At 35.8% G+C, this 19694-nt stretch overlaps 3 protein-coding genes across 7 annotated transcripts; 2 read left to right on the plus strand and 1 right to left on the minus strand.

The window, feature by feature from the left end:
* LOC104751626 lies at nucleotides 2137–6913 on the plus strand. Of its 5 annotated transcripts, XM_010473617.2 has the most exons (15): nucleotides 2137–2606; nucleotides 2977–3063; nucleotides 3203–3295; nucleotides 3385–3461; nucleotides 3721–3844; nucleotides 3935–4225; nucleotides 4623–4704; nucleotides 4787–4899; nucleotides 4989–5075; nucleotides 5269–5394; nucleotides 5647–5781; nucleotides 5885–5932; nucleotides 6068–6178; nucleotides 6336–6705; nucleotides 6784–6913. In XM_010473617.2, exons 1-14 carry the CDS (start codon nucleotides 2364–2366, stop codon nucleotides 6654–6656), a joined length of 1938 nt encoding a protein of 645 aa, XP_010471919.1. In that variant the 5' UTR covers nucleotides 2137–2363; the 3' UTR covers nucleotides 6657–6705; nucleotides 6784–6913. The 5 variants fall into 5 exon arrangements, with proteins under 5 accessions (XP_010471919.1, XP_010471918.1, XP_010471920.1 ...); XM_010473616.2 differs by having other exon boundaries at nucleotides 6336–6913; XM_010473618.2 differs by having other exon boundaries at nucleotides 4992–5075; nucleotides 6336–6913.
* On the plus strand, nucleotides 7185–13876 carry LOC104751627 (DNA topoisomerase 2-binding protein 1-like). The gene is made up of 17 exons (XM_010473620.2): nucleotides 7185–7608; nucleotides 7710–7752; nucleotides 7856–7977; nucleotides 8137–8244; nucleotides 8938–9082; nucleotides 9156–9247; nucleotides 9475–9568; nucleotides 9678–10149; nucleotides 10314–10456; nucleotides 10579–10886; nucleotides 10991–11158; nucleotides 11320–11610; nucleotides 11705–12457; nucleotides 12538–12579; nucleotides 12678–12751; nucleotides 13150–13240; nucleotides 13553–13876. Exons 1-17 carry the CDS (start codon nucleotides 7429–7431, stop codon nucleotides 13628–13630), a joined length of 3204 nt encoding a protein of 1067 aa, XP_010471922.1. The 5' UTR covers nucleotides 7185–7428; the 3' UTR covers nucleotides 13631–13876.
* On the minus strand, nucleotides 14113–15720 carry LOC104751628 (1-aminocyclopropane-1-carboxylate oxidase 5). The gene is made up of 4 exons (XM_010473623.1): nucleotides 15505–15720; nucleotides 15181–15413; nucleotides 14721–15086; nucleotides 14113–14549 (listed from the first exon to the last, which is right to left on the minus strand). The coding sequence occupies exons 1-4, from the start codon at nucleotides 15604–15606 to the stop codon at nucleotides 14321–14323; spliced, it is 930 nt and encodes a 309-aa protein (XP_010471925.1). The 5' UTR covers nucleotides 15607–15720; the 3' UTR covers nucleotides 14113–14320.

Genomic DNA, 19694 nt, shown 5'->3' on the forward strand with positions numbered 1-19694 from the left:
AAGACAAATCATATGGTGTCATCTAGCTAAACATGATGCATATATGATATATCATCTGTTTTATTTGCCTCTTAGTTTTGATAATATGGAAACATAGGGAATGTCTTTAACAAAAAAAAAAAAAAAAAAACATAGGGAATGTTTTGCTTTATGACTGTAAGCTATGGATCATTCCTTAATATGGTAAAAAAAGAGACTATGGAGTTGAGAAAAATATCGATCCGTGAGATGCGAGAAACATAATTAACCAACTAAGTTCGTACGTAGGCTACCTTTACAACATAATTATAATCATCTTCCATTCACTTCTCTCGTTTCAATATCGTTGTCTTTTAATGCGTCATATTTGATGAACACTTACCAATTCCACGGCCGAACCAACTAGGCATGCATGTTATTTTTTCCCAAACAGCAGCTAGCATACTCACTTCCACAGATCCAAATTACAATCAATGTATTTATAGAAAGGTGCTTCATGAACTACTGTATCTCAGGATCTGGTATATATGATGGATAATTCGGCAATTCTAATGTCATTTGATTCATTATTAACCACATAAAGAAAATCACAATACGTATATGTTTTCTTATATATATATAGCTATTCATCATTTGATTCATTATTAACTACATAAAGAAAATCACAATACATCGGTTTGTCAAAAAAAAAAAAAAAAAAAATCACAATACATCGAGTTTGTGTTTGTTTTTTTTTGTTTTCTGAATAAATTAGTGGGAGACATGTGTTCCCCCCTCCCCTACCGAAAAAACAGAAGCTATACGTATTATATTCTCTTTGATGTGTTATTTGATTTAATAAAGTGTTTAGTTGCTTTGTTGTTCTCGAAGATTTTGCAATAAAATGCGCATGACTCAATAATTCGCATCAATTTAGAACTATAAACTTCTCTAGCTTGTTTATTGTATAAAAAGCCTAAACATTGGTTGTATTGGTTATGCGATCATCTTTCCAAGATGCATGGCTTATTATTGTATGGGGCTTATAAGGATAATGTTGGACGCTATGAGGATCGTAACACGACAGTATTTGACATCTCTTAAAAATAAAATTTTCTATTAGCTTTTTTGTATAATGATAATTTTTTCTATTAGCTTCTCTTTTGTACAATCCGAATGTTGTGTTTTTTTACAGACTGTTCGGACTTAATGAAAATGGTATCTTGCCTTCCGAATAACCAACTTTCAAGCCTTATTTTGAAAAAAATTAGTTTGATAAGGAGGAGTTTATCTCTTTTACATTAGTGTTAATTCTCTGTACTCAGGTAACGCGGACAAGTATGACGTGTTCGTTCCTAATCGTGTTTGGTAAACAATGTTCCTTTAGACTTACTTGTATGAGCCAATGAGTTGTTGTTGTCAAAAAAAAAAAAAAAGTTGATGATTTCCTATATAGACTATAGAGAAAGGTGATATATATGTATCATAGAGTAATTAACCGAAGAGAAGAAAATATGAATATGTGATAAATATACATTACAATGTATATTTATACATCTATAAGGAAGATATGAATACCTTAGCAAATTCGAATGATATTAGTGTGTTTTTAGATATTTTGGTGAGTACAGGTAAATTGGAAATTTTCCTTCTTTTTTTTTTTCTGGTCAAACAGCTTTCCCCTTTACATATATAATCCACTATAATTAAATAAATTCAAATTGATATCTTGATTATAGTAAATTACTACTATAAATCTTCCTTTACATATGAAAACTCCTTGTACTTAGATGTTTCATATTAATCCAAAATAAAGTTGACCAACAACAAATAATAATGATACTTGGCATTTCCGTAATTAATTTAATCTTTTATTAATGTAAAATAAAAACTTAACTTCTATAAACCAAAAGATAAATATGAAAATCATTTTTGCCCAATAGATACACCTCTTAACCATTATTATTTTCATACTAATGCTTATTAATCACTTTTGAAAAAATGATACATTGTTTTCTAGTTTTGCTTTTTTAACAAAGTGACTTTTTTTTTTAACAAAGTGACTTCAAACATTCATATCTGCATATTGCATTTGACTAGAAAAGAAAAACAGATCCAATTTTCGAGAGGCAGAATAAATAAATAGTAATAATTAAAAAATCTGTTCACGAGAAAAAAAGAAAAAAGCTTACGAAGCGTCGTTTGCTGGGTATATCCCGCGCAATGTTCTAACAAAAAAAAAAAAATCATCTTCTCAGCTCCAAAATTCTCTCTCTCTGGGAGCCGTCTCCACAATTCATCATAATTCCCCCACTCCTTGATTCTTTTTTTCACCAGAGTTCCTTCGTCTCCGATCCGGGTCTCTACAGAGTCCTAACTCTGACCCGACCCGACCCGATTCACTAATGGGGCAACCAAAGGTCTCTACCGATGACGGTTCAAATCCCGGCGAACCGTGTGATATCTCGTCTGAGGTATTGACTGCTGGTGATCGGAATTTACTTAAGGTTGAGCTTCGTCTTGAGGAGACGAATTACGTATCGTGGAAGAAGCTTATGTATGAGGCTACCAAGGAGAACGGCTTGTTTCCTTCGTCCCCCGACCCGTCTCTCAATGCTAACCCTAACTTCGAGTTTCCCCTTGCTCGGGTGAGTTTTTAGCTCTTACATGCATATATGTATACTCAGAATCTCTCTGCTCTTGTAATTTTCTTGACCCTTGTCTCGTGTATCCGGGAGCTGAATTGGGAAATTCTCCTTGACATTGGGTTTTGGAGCTAGGGTTGTGATTAAATTGTCTAGTCTTGGCGTGTAATTCGACTTGCTTTTAGATTTGCATAGTTGCAACCTCGTTAATTTCAATTGTGATTGATCCGAACCAGAGTCTTGAACAGCTATTTTCGTGGTTTGTGAAAAGCATGAATCTTAAGAGCGCATAAGCAAATTAGGGCTGCTTGCGGTTTTCTTGCATGCTATTTTTCATTTTGCTAATGATTTTATTGATAAAAATCAAATGTAGAAGGCACCAACAGATAATGAAGTGGCTGGCCAACCTCAAGCCTATCGTTTTAACACCGTTATACAGAAGATTGAGAGGCTCTACATGGTTCGTTCCACTTTTTATCATCTTTACAAGTTAGATGAATGTTTGATTGTTTACTCAGAATATTTTCATACCATGCGTTAGCACTGCTTTTCCCACAGGTTTCTAATTACCTTATACTTCTTAATAAAATGTATTTCAGGGTAGAGATAGTAGTGATGGGGAAGAGCTAGGTGGTGCCCCAGATGATGACGAGTATGACACTGAAGATTCATTTATCGATGACGCTGAATTGGTTAGTATAGATATCCTTCATATGGTTTTCTTATGTGATCTATGCGTATATTGATACCTGAAACATCATATCTTTGCATTCCATTGTAGGATGATTATTTTGAGGTTGATAATTCGCCAATTAAGCATGATGGATTTTTTATCAGTAGAGGAAAATTAGAACGGATGTAAGTTTCTTGTCCACTTTTTGGTGTATGTTGTCACATTACTTTTTGTCTGTTTTCATTTGGTGATAATGTTGTGAAAGTAGGCAATGGAAGCATAATTATTTGGAAATATTGGTATCACCTTTACTTTCCCTCTAATAAGGGTTTATGCAGTGTTTCCTGAGGGCAGAAATATTTTATTCAGGTTTCTCAGTTTCCCTATGAATAGGCTATATTCCATTTACTGATTTTTCTAAATTGTGATTCCTTTGTACAACAGTGAACCAACAACTTCAAACCAGAAACCAAAGAAAAGGCGAAGGAAAAAATCAGCAAAACCTTGCGGCGATGTTGTTGATGTATCCAGAAAACAAGCCAAGATGGCCAAGACGGCTGAGGGAAAGGTAGCACCCTTACTTGCAAATAACTTTTTGAATCTATTTTCTTTTAGAGTTCCAGACTAGACGATTGATTATATGAATGTGAATGTACAGGATCAATCAGCTGTTCCTGAGCCCTCTTTGAAGAACATTTCCAACGATTCAAAGACAGTGCCGGACTCAATTCCCCATACTGATGAAGCGAATCATCAGCCAAGGAACTCCACAAGTCCGAAGTCAAAGGCAGCTGAATCTTCTGCCCCCCTCCATCCAATTTGCAGCAGCAAAAATGCTCATCAAGAATCCAACTCCCTTCCAGGAAAATCTCGACCAAATGTTTCGGCAAAATCAACAGTAGTCTGTCAGCAAGAAAACAGTGGCATGCATGACCTGAACATTGCAACAGTAAGCAAAAAAATCTATTCCAATAAACTGTTAAGTACTTTCCATAAGTATATAAGTGTCCTCATTTTAGTTAGTCTGAAATTTGAAGTAAGCATGTATTTGGGGTCTTTCATCTTCTACATCTCCAAGAGTGATTTCTCTAATCTTTTAGACTGCAGAATCATCTTTAATTGTGGAAGTTTTAGCATTCAATCCAGAGAGTTCATGTATTAGTTGGCATTTATGAGTCATGCTGTTAGGCTGACACCCACTAAACGTTTGTTCTGTACTTCTGTTGCTCTAGTTTTCATCTCCACTCTGGGTTGATCTTCCTGGCTAATATTAGCTTCCATGCTTTTTTTTCTTGCATATTATACATCGATTTTCTCTTAATTCTGTAATAACTTTCTCTATTCAGAAAAAAAGTGGTTCAATTGTCAGACCTAAATCCTCGACTCTTGAGAAAGCCATCAGGGAATTGGAGAAGGTGGTCGCTGAATGTGAGTTTCAAATGTTCGATGTATTTACATGCATGCAAAGCTAAATACCATTTAGCAAATTATAATTTCCAATTTATTGCAGCAAGCCCTCCTGCTGCGACAGAGAATCAAGGCGCTGATATCTCATCCCAAGCAGTGAAGAGGAGATTGCCAATAGATGTAAAGTTGAAGCTTGCTAAAGTTGCTAGAATTGCGGTAATCAAACACTTCTGATGTGTGTGTGTGTGTATATTTCAATAATCTTCCAGAGGTGTTGAGAAGTGTGAATTTTTCTTTTCTTGAAGCAGGGGAGCCAAGGGAATGTATCAGGAGAGTTAATCAATCGTCTCATGAACATTGTTGGTCATCTAATACAGATTAGATCACTTAAGGTAATCATCTCTATATCTTCCATACTGAGACTTGTTATCGGAATGGAGTTGTGATTCTTACTGAGGCATTAGAGTAGTTAGATTTTTCAAGTTTCAGGTGAAAGCTCTTTCATTTCAGAAAAAGCTAACAAGATAAGCGTTTATTAGCGAAGGAGCGCAAGCTCTTACGGTTTAGTAATGATTATTGTTACAGAGGAACTTGAAACTCATGATTGAGTCGGGTGATAATGCAAATCGAGAAAAAGATACGAGATTTCAACAGATCAAGAATGAAGTTATCGAGATGCTAAAAACACGAATTCCACTAATGGAATCACAGGTTCTCTCTCTTATGCTCTAATAGTATCCCTGATCTGATTTTCAAAGGAACTTCGTATATGGTATTATGTGTAGATCTTTTGTTTTTCTCTATATTTTTTTGGATTTAAACATCCCATTTTCAATGATGCACGGAACTCAGAGTTCTCTCTGATAATGGTCCGCCGTGGGCTAAGCACTTATATCTCTCCTTTCATTGACACATTGAGACACATCTGATATTATTAATGCGCTAACATAAATTGTTTTACAGGCAAACAATCAAGAAGCTGGAACGTCAGATGATTTTCTGGATGTTGGCTCTGTTGGAAAGCCACCTTTGAAGAAGTTTGTCATGGATGCGGCGCTGGAGGGAAAATTGTGTGATCTATATGACAACTTTGTTGAGGTAACTAATATCTTTCATAATTTTACGTTAAAATGTTTTCCAACTTGTTAGCTGCAGAATCGAAATTTAAACACAGTTTCTGCTCTGGTTTTGGTAATACTAGGGATTGGATGAAGATTCGAGTTCTCAGATCAGAAAGCTTTATGCAAATGTAAGTTACTCGCCTTCCCTGACACTCGTGGTCTATTTGCTTTTCAAGTCCATTCAAAATTAGTAGACTAGACCTTGCCTAAAATTTATTATATCTTCCTGATTGATCTTCTTTTGGATTGATTTCTTCCTCCAGCTAGCTGAACTCTGGCCAAATAGTTTAATGGACAATCGTGAGATCAAGCGTGCCATTTGTCGGGAAAAGGAAAGGCGGAGAGCATTGAAAGGAAACCTCGGGAAAGAGATGGTAATTAACTATTTATCAGCTTTTTACGCCATAGCTTCTATTTGTTTCTAATTGCTAGCATATGGGTTTGAAAAATATCCATTTATCATCTCGACTATTTCTTATAATCGCACATTTCTCTCATTTTTCTCATTCCTCGCCTCCTAATTTATTGAAGGATCAAACGAAGACAACAAATGGGAAACATACACAACTGGTCCAAAAGTCAGAGGGTACTACTTATCCCGACAAGGCTTCAGGTGTTGGAGTTAAAGCTAGTGTTGATCTTAGTGAAACCACCACATCCTTAGTCCACAGTCAATCTGACAATTCAAAGCAGCAACACGAGAAACTAAAGGGAGCTTCGAGCAACCCTGCAGCAAATGGAAAGACTGTCAAAAGAAAGAAAAAAACAGGTAAAAAAGAATCTCACTTGCCTGCAGAGAAACATCTGGTTTTGGGCTTGAAGCAGCAGACACATCCCCAGGCCAAAGCATAGGCACAGGCACAGACACAAGCTCCTCCAGAAATGAACCTGCCAAGTTAAAGTACTCCGGCTTAGTTTTTGTTAAGGTTTTTTTGTTTGGGTCAAAGTCTGGCTCTAACGTTGCCTTTGTTCTTGGTAGGTAGGTTACTGTCGCTTCTAATTTTTGCGCCTAGTTATGATTATCTCCAGTCGTTTCTCACGTAGAAGACGGAGTCCTCTCTCCTCTGTACAACATAAAAGTTTTTAAGAGAAGCTCGGTTTTCTTTGCAGTTGATCGCAAAAATGAAGATATTTATATATTAATGACCAAAAATATATATATATATATATATTAATTGGCAAAATATTTTAAAACGCAAAATATTCTCTGTGTTGTTAAAATTGTAGTCAGACTCATTATTTTCGGGCTTTCTATGGTAAAATTTAATCTATTTAAATCCGTAAAATGCAAGATAATCGTTTTTACTAACCTGAAAATTTGTCGTCGGCCCAATTGGGAAACGAAAACTTCATAGAAAACATAATAAAGCCCTAAAGAGAAATTATTAAGCTCACTGAAAAATTCCCGCGTCCCCCGATTTGTGAGTTCCGCCTCAGTCCCAGTCAGTTTACCACACGTCCCGATTCACTCACCGGGCTTGTGGAATCTCGTGTCATGCTTCAAGGTTCGAGCATCCCACCTTCTTCCGCCGATTCTAGGGTTTCAATTTCCTCATAATAACCACCGTGATGCTCTGACAAAGTAGTCGACTAGTGCGCGCGGCGGTTAGGTTTCCCGGCGGCGATGAAGACGACGCAACTATTTAAAGGTTCCAACGTCTTTATGTCTCGGAATCTGGTTCCTCCTGAAGTCTTCGATACACTTCTCGATGCTTTCAAGCTCAACGGTGCCGAAATCTTCCTCTGCTGCGACCCCTCTCGGAGCGGTCCCTCCGATTTTCATGTCATCGCTTCTCCCGATCATGTGCGATTTTAATTTTTTCTATTCTTTCTTCTAAATTACTGCAATTGACTATGTTTCTGAAACAATTTGCCCTTATTGCCATTGTTTTGGGGGTTTTGCAGGAGAAATTCAAGGATCTTAAAGCCAAGGGTTGTAACTTGATTGGTGAGATGAGATTTATTTATGTTTCCTGTCACTTCAAAAATCAATTGGATCTGTGTTCGTGAATTTTCTCTAAATAAGAGCTTTATTTATTATTGCGCGGCAGGTCCGCAATGTGCCCTCTCCTGTGCAAAAGAGGGTAGACCGCTGCCACAAGGGGGATTCACTTGTTGCCTAGCGATGGATGGTCTGAAAGTTCTTGCTTCTGGTTTCCTGATGGATGAGAAGGTACTTCTCTTTTTACCTAGTGGAAATGTCTTTTCAAAATGTCAGAAGCATGTAGACTAAATAAACTGATTTCTGTTTTAGAGAATTGTTTTCAGTTGCTCTGAAGGACTCATCCCTCCTTAGTAAGTCCTAACTGGTTGATTGCAATTTTTTTTGAAGGTCAAGATCAGAGAGTTGGTTACTTCCATGGGGGGAGTGTTTCTTTCCAAATCTTCTTCTGATGTCAACTTCGTCATTGTCAAAAATGTCTTGGCTGCTAAGTACAAGGTCTATTGTTCAAAGATTGCCATCAATATTTTTTTTACCTTCTGAAGGTTCACATCTGTAGATTATAACTAGCTTCTTTATTAACATATCAATGCTGCTGTTTTTCATCATGCATCTCAGAAGATTATTCGAATTATGTTAGATTAACTAAAAGTGTTTTACAGTTCATTTAACTTTACTCCAATTAGCCACTAGGGTATGTCGATAGAGACAAAGATGATTTTTTTCTCTGTTGACACTGGCTGTTGATCTTTCGCTTCGTGCATTTGAGTATTACATTTTTCCATCAGTGCATAGTGCCTACAATAGAAGAAGAGAGGCCTATTCGCGAAAGTAAAGATGTAAAATGCTCCTAATGAAAGCCTCTATATATACGTTGTTATCTTCCACTCTTCCTCCCTATTGATGAATTCTGCTTTGTTCATTGTCAGATAGTTTCTGGATGATGTAAATAATACTTTAGCTCTAGGGCAGGTTTATATCTGCTCTGTTCATTGTCAGATGGTTGCTGGATGATGTAAATAATTCTTTTCTGAAATTGTTTTGAGTCAGCCTCGTGCCTCCGAGGACTTATCTTTATATTTTATATCCTAGAGCAAAGTAAACTGATGAGATTCTTGAGGAAGCTGTTCAAAACCAGTTATGCCTATTTCATTGTTTCAGCTAAATATATTTTATTATTTTAACTTGCAGTGGGCTCTGAATACTCAGAAGAAGCCAGTTGTTACACTGAATTGGTTACATCAGTGTTGGACCGAGCACCGTGTGGTTCCCCAGGAACCATATAAGGTTCCTCCTTTTTCTGGATTGACAATCTGTGTCACAAGAATTCCAGGAGGTTAGAGAACCGGTTTATTAAATATATTTGAATCAGGTTCTTTGTTGATAGTTAATCAGTGACTTATTATCAGATGAGCGTAAGGGAATGGAGAAGGTTATTTCAGAATATGGAGGGAGCTACTCTGGTGAGCTAACAAGGAGTTGTACACATCTGATCGCTGATATATCCTTTGATTTTTTTTTTTAATAATCTGCTAATCCTAGGTCATACAATGATTTTCGGGCGCATTCAGTTGTGCTGTTAAAATTAGCAGTCAGGGCTTAAGTTACAAGATATGTGACTATAACCATTACGCAGTTGATATGTAGATAATCGGGTTCCTGATCACTAAAGTTTGAAATCTCGTTGTTTGGACTTTAATGAAAATTGATTCCTTGACACTGCCATACGCTGCTGAAGGTGACAAATACAAAGTTGCTCGAAAATGGGGTCACATTCAAATTGTCACACGGAAATGGTTTCAGCAGTCCATCGATAGAAAAGGTGATGTTTGGTGCTTCTGCGTTTTATACATTCTCGTACTGATCAGTATATTGGCTCTCTATTAGTTAACAGATTCATCAATACTGATATGTCACCTTGATATGCGCAGTCTGTCTCAGTGAGGAGTCATATCCTGTTCTTAGTTCCATACCCTTGGCACGAGGGTTGCGTGATATAGGAATCCATCATAATGTTCAAGAAAAGTTTCCTTTGCCCACAGCTGTGTCTGTGTCTGTGGCAGATTCATATGCTTCTTGTGCTCAGTCTAGAGACTCAGATATAGAAGCTTCTGCCTCACAAAATATTTTTTCCACTTCCATGAACCCCAGTACCGATGTTAAAGAACCAAGTGAAGGCCCACATACAAGGCCGCAAGAGCAAGATATTGATGGTTGTACTGCCAGAGATTCAGAATCGGAAGACAATGACCTGTACTTATCAGATTGTAAATTTTTTCTGCTTGGTTTTGAAGCTTCTGAAATGCGTAGACTTGTTAAGTTGGTCCGTAGAGGTGGTGGATCCTGGTATATGCTGCTTAACGAAAGAATGACTCATATTGTTGTTGGAACTCCTTCAGAGAGGTAACCGCAATCTTTGCACTGCCAGAGGGATTGTTTTTTTCCCTAATAGCTTTCTCCTTCTTTTTTTCTTTCTCTTGTAGCATTGATCCAGTACTATTGGGTGGGTCTCTCTAAGCATATTCTCTGTTTATTTTTTGATCTTTACACAATTTATTCATTTGCAGTGAGAAAAGAGAGGTGAGGAGTATTGCAGCTTCTGGTGTCGTTCAAGTAGTCACACCCAGTTGGCTTGAAGATTGTGATCGTGAGAAAAAAGAAATTCCAGTTCATAAAATATATATTGCTAACCACTTGATTCTTCCAAGAGGTCTGTTGTCGTCTCATTTAACCATTTTTATATTATCGCGGACACATGTCATCTATCCAAGATGCATTAAAACATATCAATGCGTTGTATTACAGTTCTCTAACTGACTTGTTTTTGCGCAGATTCTGCATACTTGACCAAGGGATCATTTGATTCATCTTCAAGGAGTATCAATGTTTCAAATGGGCCAGCAACTTCTCTGGGAAGTAAAGAAGCAGTGCAGGAATTTGCCAGGAAAGATGAGATTCATGCGGAAAGGAAAATAGTATCACCCAAGCAAAAAGAAACACTTATTTCCCCTGTAACTAGTAAAAGAAAAGAACAGCAGAGTAATCAATGTGAATTCAATGGTCAAAACGTGAATGAAACAATGTCATCTGTATTTAAGGGGAAGACATTTTGTTTCTCGCATTCTTTTCCTGAAGATCGGGTACGTGGTTATTCGAAGAATCAGGTTTCCTTGTCTTGCACTAGTTTCTTGTCTGAGAATACATCTTCGAGGTCTATTCATTGATGTGTTACAAAATTGTGCAGCGACCTGAAATCTTGGAATGGGTGAATCAAGGTGGAGGAGAAGTGGTGGTGAATGATCCTTTGATAAATAGCGCAGATTTTACTATTGAATCCCATGGTGGGTTCCGAAGTGCCTGGACTACCCAAATTAGCTATGTCTCAAGTCATTGGGTTCGATCTTGTTTAGAGGTATTATTCTTCTCAGCTATCATCTGTTATTACTGATTGTATCGTTTATTCTGGTGTACTCTGTGTCCAACTGCCATACCATCATTCATTTAAACCGTTTATATCCTTTTGATGCTTCATTTTTCAGGCTTATTGTCTAAGTTGTTATCTTGATGATGTAGGATGGTTGTTTACTTGCTGTTAGTAGTCATATCGTCTACTCACCTCTTCCATGCCAGACACCTTTGCCTGGATTCGAAAGATTTTGCATTTGTAGTTCCCAACATGACGACAAGGATATAAAACTCCTGTCAAATTTGTGTTATGTACTTGGAGCAAAATTTTTGAAAAAACTAACCAAGAAAGTGACTCACTTGCTATGCCACTATGCTAACGGACGTAAGTATGAGACAGCTTCCAAATGGGGAATAGTTTCCGTGACACCTGACTGGGTTTATGAATGTGTTAGACAGGTGGGACTCCAGGGCTTCTATATCTTTGAAATAGTTTTGTTGACATAAATCTTTAAATTTAACGGATAGTCCTTTTTATATTTCTGATGTGTAGAATCAAGTTGTTAGTCCAGACAACTTCCATCCAAAGGAATTGACAACTCAAGACAGAGAAGCAGGTTCTGGCGCAAGTCAATTTCATACACATTTTTTGCCAATGTCCTCGAGGGACAATGTGTCTCTACTTGTAAGCCACTCTGATGAGAGGGAATATATTCAAGATTTTTCTGGCAAAAACGGTAAAGGTGAAGTAAGTAACAGACTTGGAGAAGCTGGAAGGGAACAGACTTTTCCGTCTAAGAAGGCAAAACTTTTCAAAGATGGTCAAGAAAGTGATGTGTCTCTACTTGTAAGCCACTCTGAAGAGAGGGAATATATTCAAGATTTTTCTGGAAAAAACTGTAAAGGTGAAGTAAATAACAGACTTGGAGAAGCTGGAAGGGAACAGACTTTTCCGTCTAAGAAGGCAAAACTTTTCAAAGATGGTCAAGAAAGTCATGTGTCTCTACTTGTAAGCCAATCTGAAGAGAGGGAATATATTCAAGAATTTTCTGGCAAAAACGGTAAAGGTGAAGTAAATAACAGACTTGGAGAAGCTGGAAGGGAACAGACTTTTCCGTCTAAGAAGGCAAAACTTTTCAAAGATGGTCAAGAAAGGCATGTGTTTTCTGTGGGAGAGCCTCCAAGCAATTGTGATCGCCCTTCGAAGTCCGGAGAAGGCAATGTCTCTGGAAATGATACAGCAAGTAGTCGTGAAGATCCAGATGTGGCTGATACTATTGAGGATCTGGTGGAGCAGGCAAGTAAAGTGAGTACTATATACTTCTTTCTTCAATTTTTCAATCCAAGTAATCTTTTCCCAGTATTCACCTCTGGTCTTCTGTTTAGTTTCAAGATCAGAAGTCTCCTGGGAGGATTTCAGAAAAGACTGTATCCTTACAGTTTGTGTGTTCATTCAATCTTCTTGTCTTTTTTTTTCTCCGAGTCATCAATATTTGTCATTGTTTGACTCCTTGATGATAAAACAGCTTTTTTCAACTAGTGAACAATACAATACGGGAAATCACTCTGTCACTGGGCTGTCTAGACACTGGATAAACAGGTACTTACACTCATTAAATACAAATCCGCATTTTGCATATATTGTTTTTGGTTCTCAACCTCAAATGCTGTGAATCATAAAGAACTTGACGGACACAAGTTTGCTTGGGTCTAAATACGCATATCTTCATGAATCTCATAATCTCTTTCGTCTTGTTTGATTCCCCAATCTAAACTATCACTGTATTGTACTATAATAGTGTATCATGACTGTATTAAGGGAATGTATCCACCATAATGTTCTACGTAGGGAGTGTAAGCAGGTTAATGGTGTGCAATGATGACTGAGTGTAAGCAAATTAATGATGTGAAATGGATTTGAGAAAAGACTGTCTCAAATCTTAATGCTGCTCCTATATGAATTCATGTTTGCCTACCAAACTCTGATGTGTTTTCCAGGGTACATAAGAATGACGACATGGGCAGTCCTCCAGGAAAAGTAACTACAGGCACTTACGGAAACTTTAGTGAGACGCAGACAGAATCGCAGGTTAATATGTAACTCTTGCTCTTATTATAACTTTGAGATTCCATTATTGAAGCTTTCATGTTTTGTTAATAGTTGAGTCTCTGAATCTGAGTTTTGAATTTAAAACGAAATTGCACGAAAAACCTTTGTAAACCAGAGGTGTGTCCTTCTTTTCATGTGCAGTTCTATTTCAATTCAAAATCCTACTAGTTAAAATACCTTGTTAAATTATAAAAAAAGGAAAAAGAAATATCTTGTTATAAAATATCTCCTTGTTGTATCTTTATATCTGCATGCGTTTTTACAAGCCTAAAATTACAAGAAATGTTGCAGGTTGTTAGTTACGAGGAAGATCTTTCAGGAAGGCAGATGCTTATAGACAGAGTTAGAACACGAAGCAGCATAACGTAAAGAGACAAGGGGAGGTGCTCGTTGAGATAGAAACAGCAAACGTGTGTCAGCGTACTGATGAGAAGTACAGTGTAGTGTTGGAAAAACATCCATTAAAGAGAGAATAGCCACATCAAACAATATATGCAGATGACAGTTCTTTTTCTTTTCCTTTTTGATATAGTACAGTGTAATATTTCAAAAACATCCATTAAAGAGACAATAGCCACATCAAACAATATATATGCAGATCACAGTTCTTTTTCTTTTCGTTTTTCATAAAGTACAATGAGATCACCGATAGAGTATCTGTTGACGAATGTGAGGTAAATAATATTTGTTGCTTGTAACTTTTCTTATAATGGTATCCAGATCCAGGTTAGCAACTTACAGCACCTATATGATAAGGTTTGCAACTTACTAGATCTTCTTCATTTAAGAACAAAAAATATTCAAGGTTACTAATATGATGTTTTTCCTCTAATTTTAATCAACTGCAAGAGTCAAAGAAAGGCACACACACACACACTTATATTCATCAACTAAGAACATAAGTCACAACAAAGATTCATACATCACATGGAAAAACAAAAACAAAATACAAAACCAGGGGAAAAGATACCAAATTTTTCATCTATATAATTTGGCAAATACATAACGGGGTAAGATAAAACAGTGATAAATACTGTAAAAAATAAAAGAAGATTACAATCAGAGAGATTTTACAGCTAGAAAACGAGGCTCCTTAGGCATGAACTTCTGGTTTGCATAGACATCCATGTAATCTCCAAACACAAACTTTGGGTACTTGTTCTCACTTCCTTCCTCCGCCACCACAGCCGGCCCAATCGCGGCCTTGTACGACGGATTGTAGAAGGAAGCTATGGACCTTCGGTTTCCTTCCTCCCTTGCCAACACCCTGTGCCACGCGCTCTTGTACCTGCCATACCCATTATGGTTAAAACCTTAAACTCAAAATCTCAAAACATTTGTGTACGAGTGTTGTGGTTGTGTGTCACCACTCGGCTTCAAAATCAATTTATGCATGTGGTTGGAAAAAAAAGAATAGCCAAGAATATGGTTTTGGTTGGTAGAAGATTAAGAGAACTACCTCCCGTTGCTAAGAACTTCAATCTGATCACCAGTGTTGATAACAATGGCGTTAGGTAGAGGCTGAACATCGATCCACTCGCCGTCTTTCAAGACTTGAAGGCCGTCATATTCATCGTCTTGGAACAGCAAAACGACACCTCCTGCATCAGTATGAGCTCGGAGGCCATTGACGCGCTCCGGGTGAGGACAAGGTGGGTAATGGCTGACTTTGGTGCCAAAGAAAGCTGTCTCTTCTCCATCTTCCATTCCTTCGTTGAAAGCTTTCTTTATGTAACCTTTAGGCAAACCCAAATTCTCATCCATCACTTCCATCATTTTGCTTGCTAGCTTCCTCACTTCTTCTCTGTATTCTCCCATCGCCTCTCTGTTTTTTTTTTTTTGAAAAAACATATAAAGTTGAGATTTTTAAAAACGGGTTTGAAAGATTTTGAGTAGTTTAGAGAGAAGAAAGTGTTTACTTGAGGCCAGAAGTGTTGGATGGCCATTCGTTTTGGTTATGGTCCAAGAGAGTGAAGACATCTTCCCAGTCAACGTTTTCGAGTTTCTCGCCAGAAGTTTTCTGAACCAACTCGTTGAGCAACTTCACGGGACTTGAGGTCTTGAATGCTTCTTCTCTCTCTTTTTTGTAGCACTCTGCGCTCAGCGTCTTCACCTTGTTCAGAAGCTCCAATGGAATCCCATGGTTCATCAGCTATAAGCACACAAACACACAGAGATATAAGCACATAAAAACAGAGAGAAGAGAAAATAGAATGTTCTGTTTTTATTTTGAAGATCCGAACCTGAAAAAATCCCCATTCTTCGCAAGCTTTAGCGATTTCAGACAGTGTCTTTTCTCTCTCTTCGCCATTGAGCTTGGAGAAATCGATAACAGGAATCGCCATTTCAGATCCACAAAGAGAGAGAGAGAGAGAAAGAGAGGTGTGTTTAAGACAAAAGGCTCTGTTTTGGGTAAGTCAAATACGACTCTGTTTTTGTAATCAGATTTAGTTGTGAAGATTATGGAAAGCTTAGGCCTCCATTTATACTATTCTTAAAATTTCCCCTTTATGTGTAATAAAAAATGAAATTCAAAGAAAAACGTAACAATGAACAGTTGACTATTTAATTTAATTTACGTTATGTTTATTTTATTTTATTTTAATGTTAAGCATGCATAGCTACAATACAACCGTTGAATATTACAGTTTCATGATTTCATCATACTAAAAAAGATAATAATAACATGGGATGCACATCTTCTTGACTTTTAATGTATTAGAAAAAATAAGTTATTTTTCAAAAAAATAAGTTAAAGATTAAGGAATTAAAATATACATTTGCATAAATAATCCTTGGCATTAATGAACCGCACTGATCTCACCAGGCTTTGACTGTTCTCTTTCAAGTGCTATAATTACCGGTTTGACCCTTAATTATCAGTTTTAATAAAATAAACATAATTTGAACCGACTTCTCTGAAAGCAATGCATAGTTCAACCGATTATAAAAGTGTTGTATGCAGTATGCTACGAGTACGAGAGTTATGTGTGAATCCGCTATCAATTTTGTCAAGTGCTAATTAATCAAGTATTTAACGGTTAGGTCAAAAGGCATAGCTAATACTAGTATTTTGTTTTTTTGACTTAAAAAGTTACAAAAAGAAACAAGATTATTCCGAAGATAAAGTGGTACTATTAGATTAGGTCAAAAACCATAAATTAAAGTGGCTACTTACTCCTGTCTGAAATTGATCATACAGACTAATTATACCTCTTGATGACTTAAGATCATGAGATTATTCATATTTATGATTAACTTAGCATAAGAAGAAAGCGACAGAGATATGTTTTTATTTATTTTATTCAAGTTATTGCCTTTTTATAGCTAGCTTATGAGAGATATGAACGTGGAAAGTAATAATAGGTTAGCTAATTATATCCAAAATAATTAATAGGTTTTGTTTTCATGGTACGTGGACAAAATTAGGGGAACATGGAGCATTTTATATATAAGATAACTATGAGAAAAAATAAAAATTTATGAAATTGGAGGAAAGGTTATTAGTGGAAAATATTGTCTGTACAGCACAGCCATCTCTGCTGTACACATGAGCAGGTGATGCCTCTTTTTGTCCTTATCCATCTCAATGCCTTTGTCTGAATAATGAGCACAATAACATAGACTCTCTATATATGTATATCATTTTCAATTATTATCAAAGCAGAGGTGAAGTAATTAAACAAACAAAAAAATCAAAACAGAGGTTGAGATCAATATTACCAACTGTGATCGAATCTTATAATTTTGTGTCAAGTTTTTTCTTAGATAAAATAGAGTAGGATTAGCTCATGTCCAAAAATTGAAGTGTGGTTAATTTTCTCAAATATCATTTACTAATTTCTGATGGACTTATTAAAAAAAAAAAAAAAAATCAAACACAGTAAAATCTACTCAAAAATACCACTACTCTACCATATTAATATTCATAATCAAAAAAAATATATATATTCATAATCAAACGTTAAGCATAATTTGTTCCACCACTTTTTTGATGAAGATTGGTTTTTATTTCATTTTATTTTTATACAAGGTTGCTTTCACAATAAATATTTTATTTGACAACACCTACCAATTGGCTAGTGATAATTTTAAAATAAATAAGGCGTAACGATGTGTTTGTAACTTGTATAATTATTTTATACTAGTATTTTTGTAAATCTCCCACAACAAAATAACTTATCTTTGTTTTTTGTTTCACAATGTGCTGATGTAATATCCCTAATCGTACAGTGTACTTTAGTAAGCAAAATATATATAGATGGTTTATTCCGTTTGTTTTCTTTAGTTTTGACATCGAATTCGTGTTATTTATGTTGAAATATATGTTTCTAGCTAACACGAATTTTAATTTTAATAGATTACGAAATTTTCATTGATTGATTCCATTCTCCCATATGTCGGTGTATCTCTTTTTTGCTTCAATTTTTCTATAAGAAGTTTCAGATATGAATTTATATTTGATATAACGTAAATTATCAAAGCTTGTCGTAGAGTTCTTCTAGAATTTATATCTTAATTATTTGATTTTGCTAGTTGCTAGTTATGATAATTGTTTGCTGTTTGGATCTCTCTAAGCTATTATATGTTTCGCTACTATTATTGACGTTAATACTTTTCCATTTTATTTTATGGTGTATAGTATTAGTTAACATGTAATGGTCAGCTTCCACTATTTCACATGCAGAGAGCCCTTGCACCATTATACACCCTAAAATAGTACTTAATTAACCAATACTATATATATCCAAACAATTCAGATAGGCATAAATTATTATTTTAAGAACCTTTCTAATTTTCAAATTAATTTTATAGAAAGTTTAGTTTTTTTTTATAGCTGATAAAAAGCAAAGCCGTCCATGATCACATGAGACTACACTTGGAAGTGGCGTTTGTATAAATATATTTGTTAATTAATCATTGATCCATTTTTCTATTAAAAAGAGGAAAGTAAAACCATTTATTATCCAAATGCAGTCCCCCGTGCCACTGTTTTAGTAAGATCGACGAGTAATAATAATACTGACAACATTATAATTACTCATGCATATGTTTACAAAAAAACAAATTGATATACAACTGAAAAGGTTAAGAAAAAAGAGAGAAATATTATTGGATTAAGTAAGTCTTGAAGGGTACAATGGAGTAGATCACATGGTGCTGAGTGATCTATGTCTCTTTTATGTTGCAGCAATCGAATCTATGGACTAAAAATCTCAGCTTAATTATTAATATTTTTGAATTGTTGTTATAAGGTAAAATAAAGTACATTAGTGGCCTTCATGTATGCGCACCCATTTCTATTTCTATCAATCAGTCAATCCATCTGCATGTTATATATTCTCTGTTGAAATAATTACACACCATATCAAGCCAGATTAGTCATATACTTATAGTGGATATTCATCTGTTTATTTATTTATTACTATGTTCTGTTGAATGTAAAACATAAATTTCAACCACTTTAACGACCAGCCTAACGACCAACTAGTCATCTTTAGTTCAATGTATGAACATGTTCCTCGATATTATATACATATGAGCTTAATTTGGTGAAAACAAAGATAAAATTCTTCAAATTGAAGCTTGTAAGAACTAATGTCGACAGTGCTATAAATTCTCAAATCTAGTGGACGTACTACTTTATAAGTATACACTTTACTAATAATATACTTTTTTTTAGAAACATTATCTTCTTGGTTTGCTTACTGACTCTGTGGTATATTAATTTTCATACAGTAAAAAATTTGTTCATCAATAATTGTATTTTACTTCCGGAGAAAATGAAGACACATTAGCTAAGTGTGCTTAGTCCGCAAAGTAAACAGTGAGACGTGGTCGGTTCGTTTCCATATATTTTGGACCAACTAATTTGACCTTTTCATTAACTTATTAGTATTATCGTCTTTAATCTTTCTCTTCTCTTTATAACCGTTACCGACATTTTTGGGGGATCTTCTCCGACTTCCGTTATATATTTATGATTTTAAATCTTTTTTGCACAAACCAAAAAAACACCCTATTTTTATTTTTATTTTTTTTGGTGTGGAACACACAATATAACAACATAGCATTCTTTGTAGTAGACTTGGAGTTGGTGGTCGGATATCTAAAGACAGGGATAAGTGAGACCCATCCCTTGTCTATCCTATTACGCATGTGCTATGGTTTTATCTCTAAGGACTGGATTGTCCGAATTTCTCATGGTTATAGAGAGGCTAATCGTCTGGCGGATGAATTGGCTAACTATGCCTTCTCTCAGCCCCTCGGGATTGTTTTGTTTGATTCTTGTCCTGTTTCTGTTGTTTCTATTTTGGATGAGGATGCTAGAGGAACTGCGTTCTCGAAAAGAACTCGTGTGTAATTTTTTATAGCTTTCGTAATAAATTTGGAAGGGACGTTGTCCCCTCTCACCTACCAAAAAAAAAAAAAA

This window comes from Camelina sativa, chromosome 16 (genome assembly GCF_000633955.1).
Source record: "Camelina sativa cultivar DH55 chromosome 16, Cs, whole genome shotgun sequence".
Lineage (NCBI taxonomy): Eukaryota > Viridiplantae > Streptophyta > Magnoliopsida > Brassicales > Brassicaceae > Camelina > Camelina sativa.

Excerpts from the sequence above, each read along its gene's own strand:
- LOC104751626 (XM_010473616.2), top strand. The coding sequence starts at position 2,364 with ATGGGGCAACCAAAGGTCTCTACCGATGACGGTTCAAATCCCGGCGAA. Across the intron at positions 2,607-2,976 it reads TCGAGTTTCCCCTTGCTCGG|AAGGCACCAACAGATAATGA; the intron begins GTGAGTTTTTAG and ends AATCAAATGTAG. Across the intron at positions 4,705-4,786 it reads GGAGAAGGTGGTCGCTGAAT|CAAGCCCTCCTGCTGCGACA; the intron begins GTGAGTTTCAAA and ends AATTTATTGCAG.
- LOC104751627 (XM_010473620.2), top strand. The coding sequence starts at position 7,429 with ATGAAGACGACGCAACTATTTAAAGGTTCCAACGTCTTTATGTCTCGG. Across the intron at positions 7,609-7,709 it reads TCATCGCTTCTCCCGATCAT|GAGAAATTCAAGGATCTTAA; the intron begins GTGCGATTTTAA and ends GGGGTTTTGCAG. Across the intron at positions 9,569-9,677 it reads GCAGTCCATCGATAGAAAAG|TCTGTCTCAGTGAGGAGTCA; the intron begins GTGATGTTTGGT and ends TGATATGCGCAG.
- LOC104751628 (XM_010473623.1), bottom strand. The coding sequence starts at position 15,606 with ATGGCGATTCCTGTTATCGATTTCTCCAAGCTCAATGGCGAAGAGAGA. Across the intron at positions 15,087-15,180 it reads TCCAACACTTCTGGCCTCAA|AGAGGCGATGGGAGAATACA; the intron begins GTAAACACTTTC and ends AAAAAAAAACAG. Across the intron at positions 14,550-14,720 it reads GAAGTTCTTAGCAACGGGAG|GTACAAGAGCGCGTGGCACA; the intron begins GTAGTTCTCTTA and ends TGGGTATGGCAG.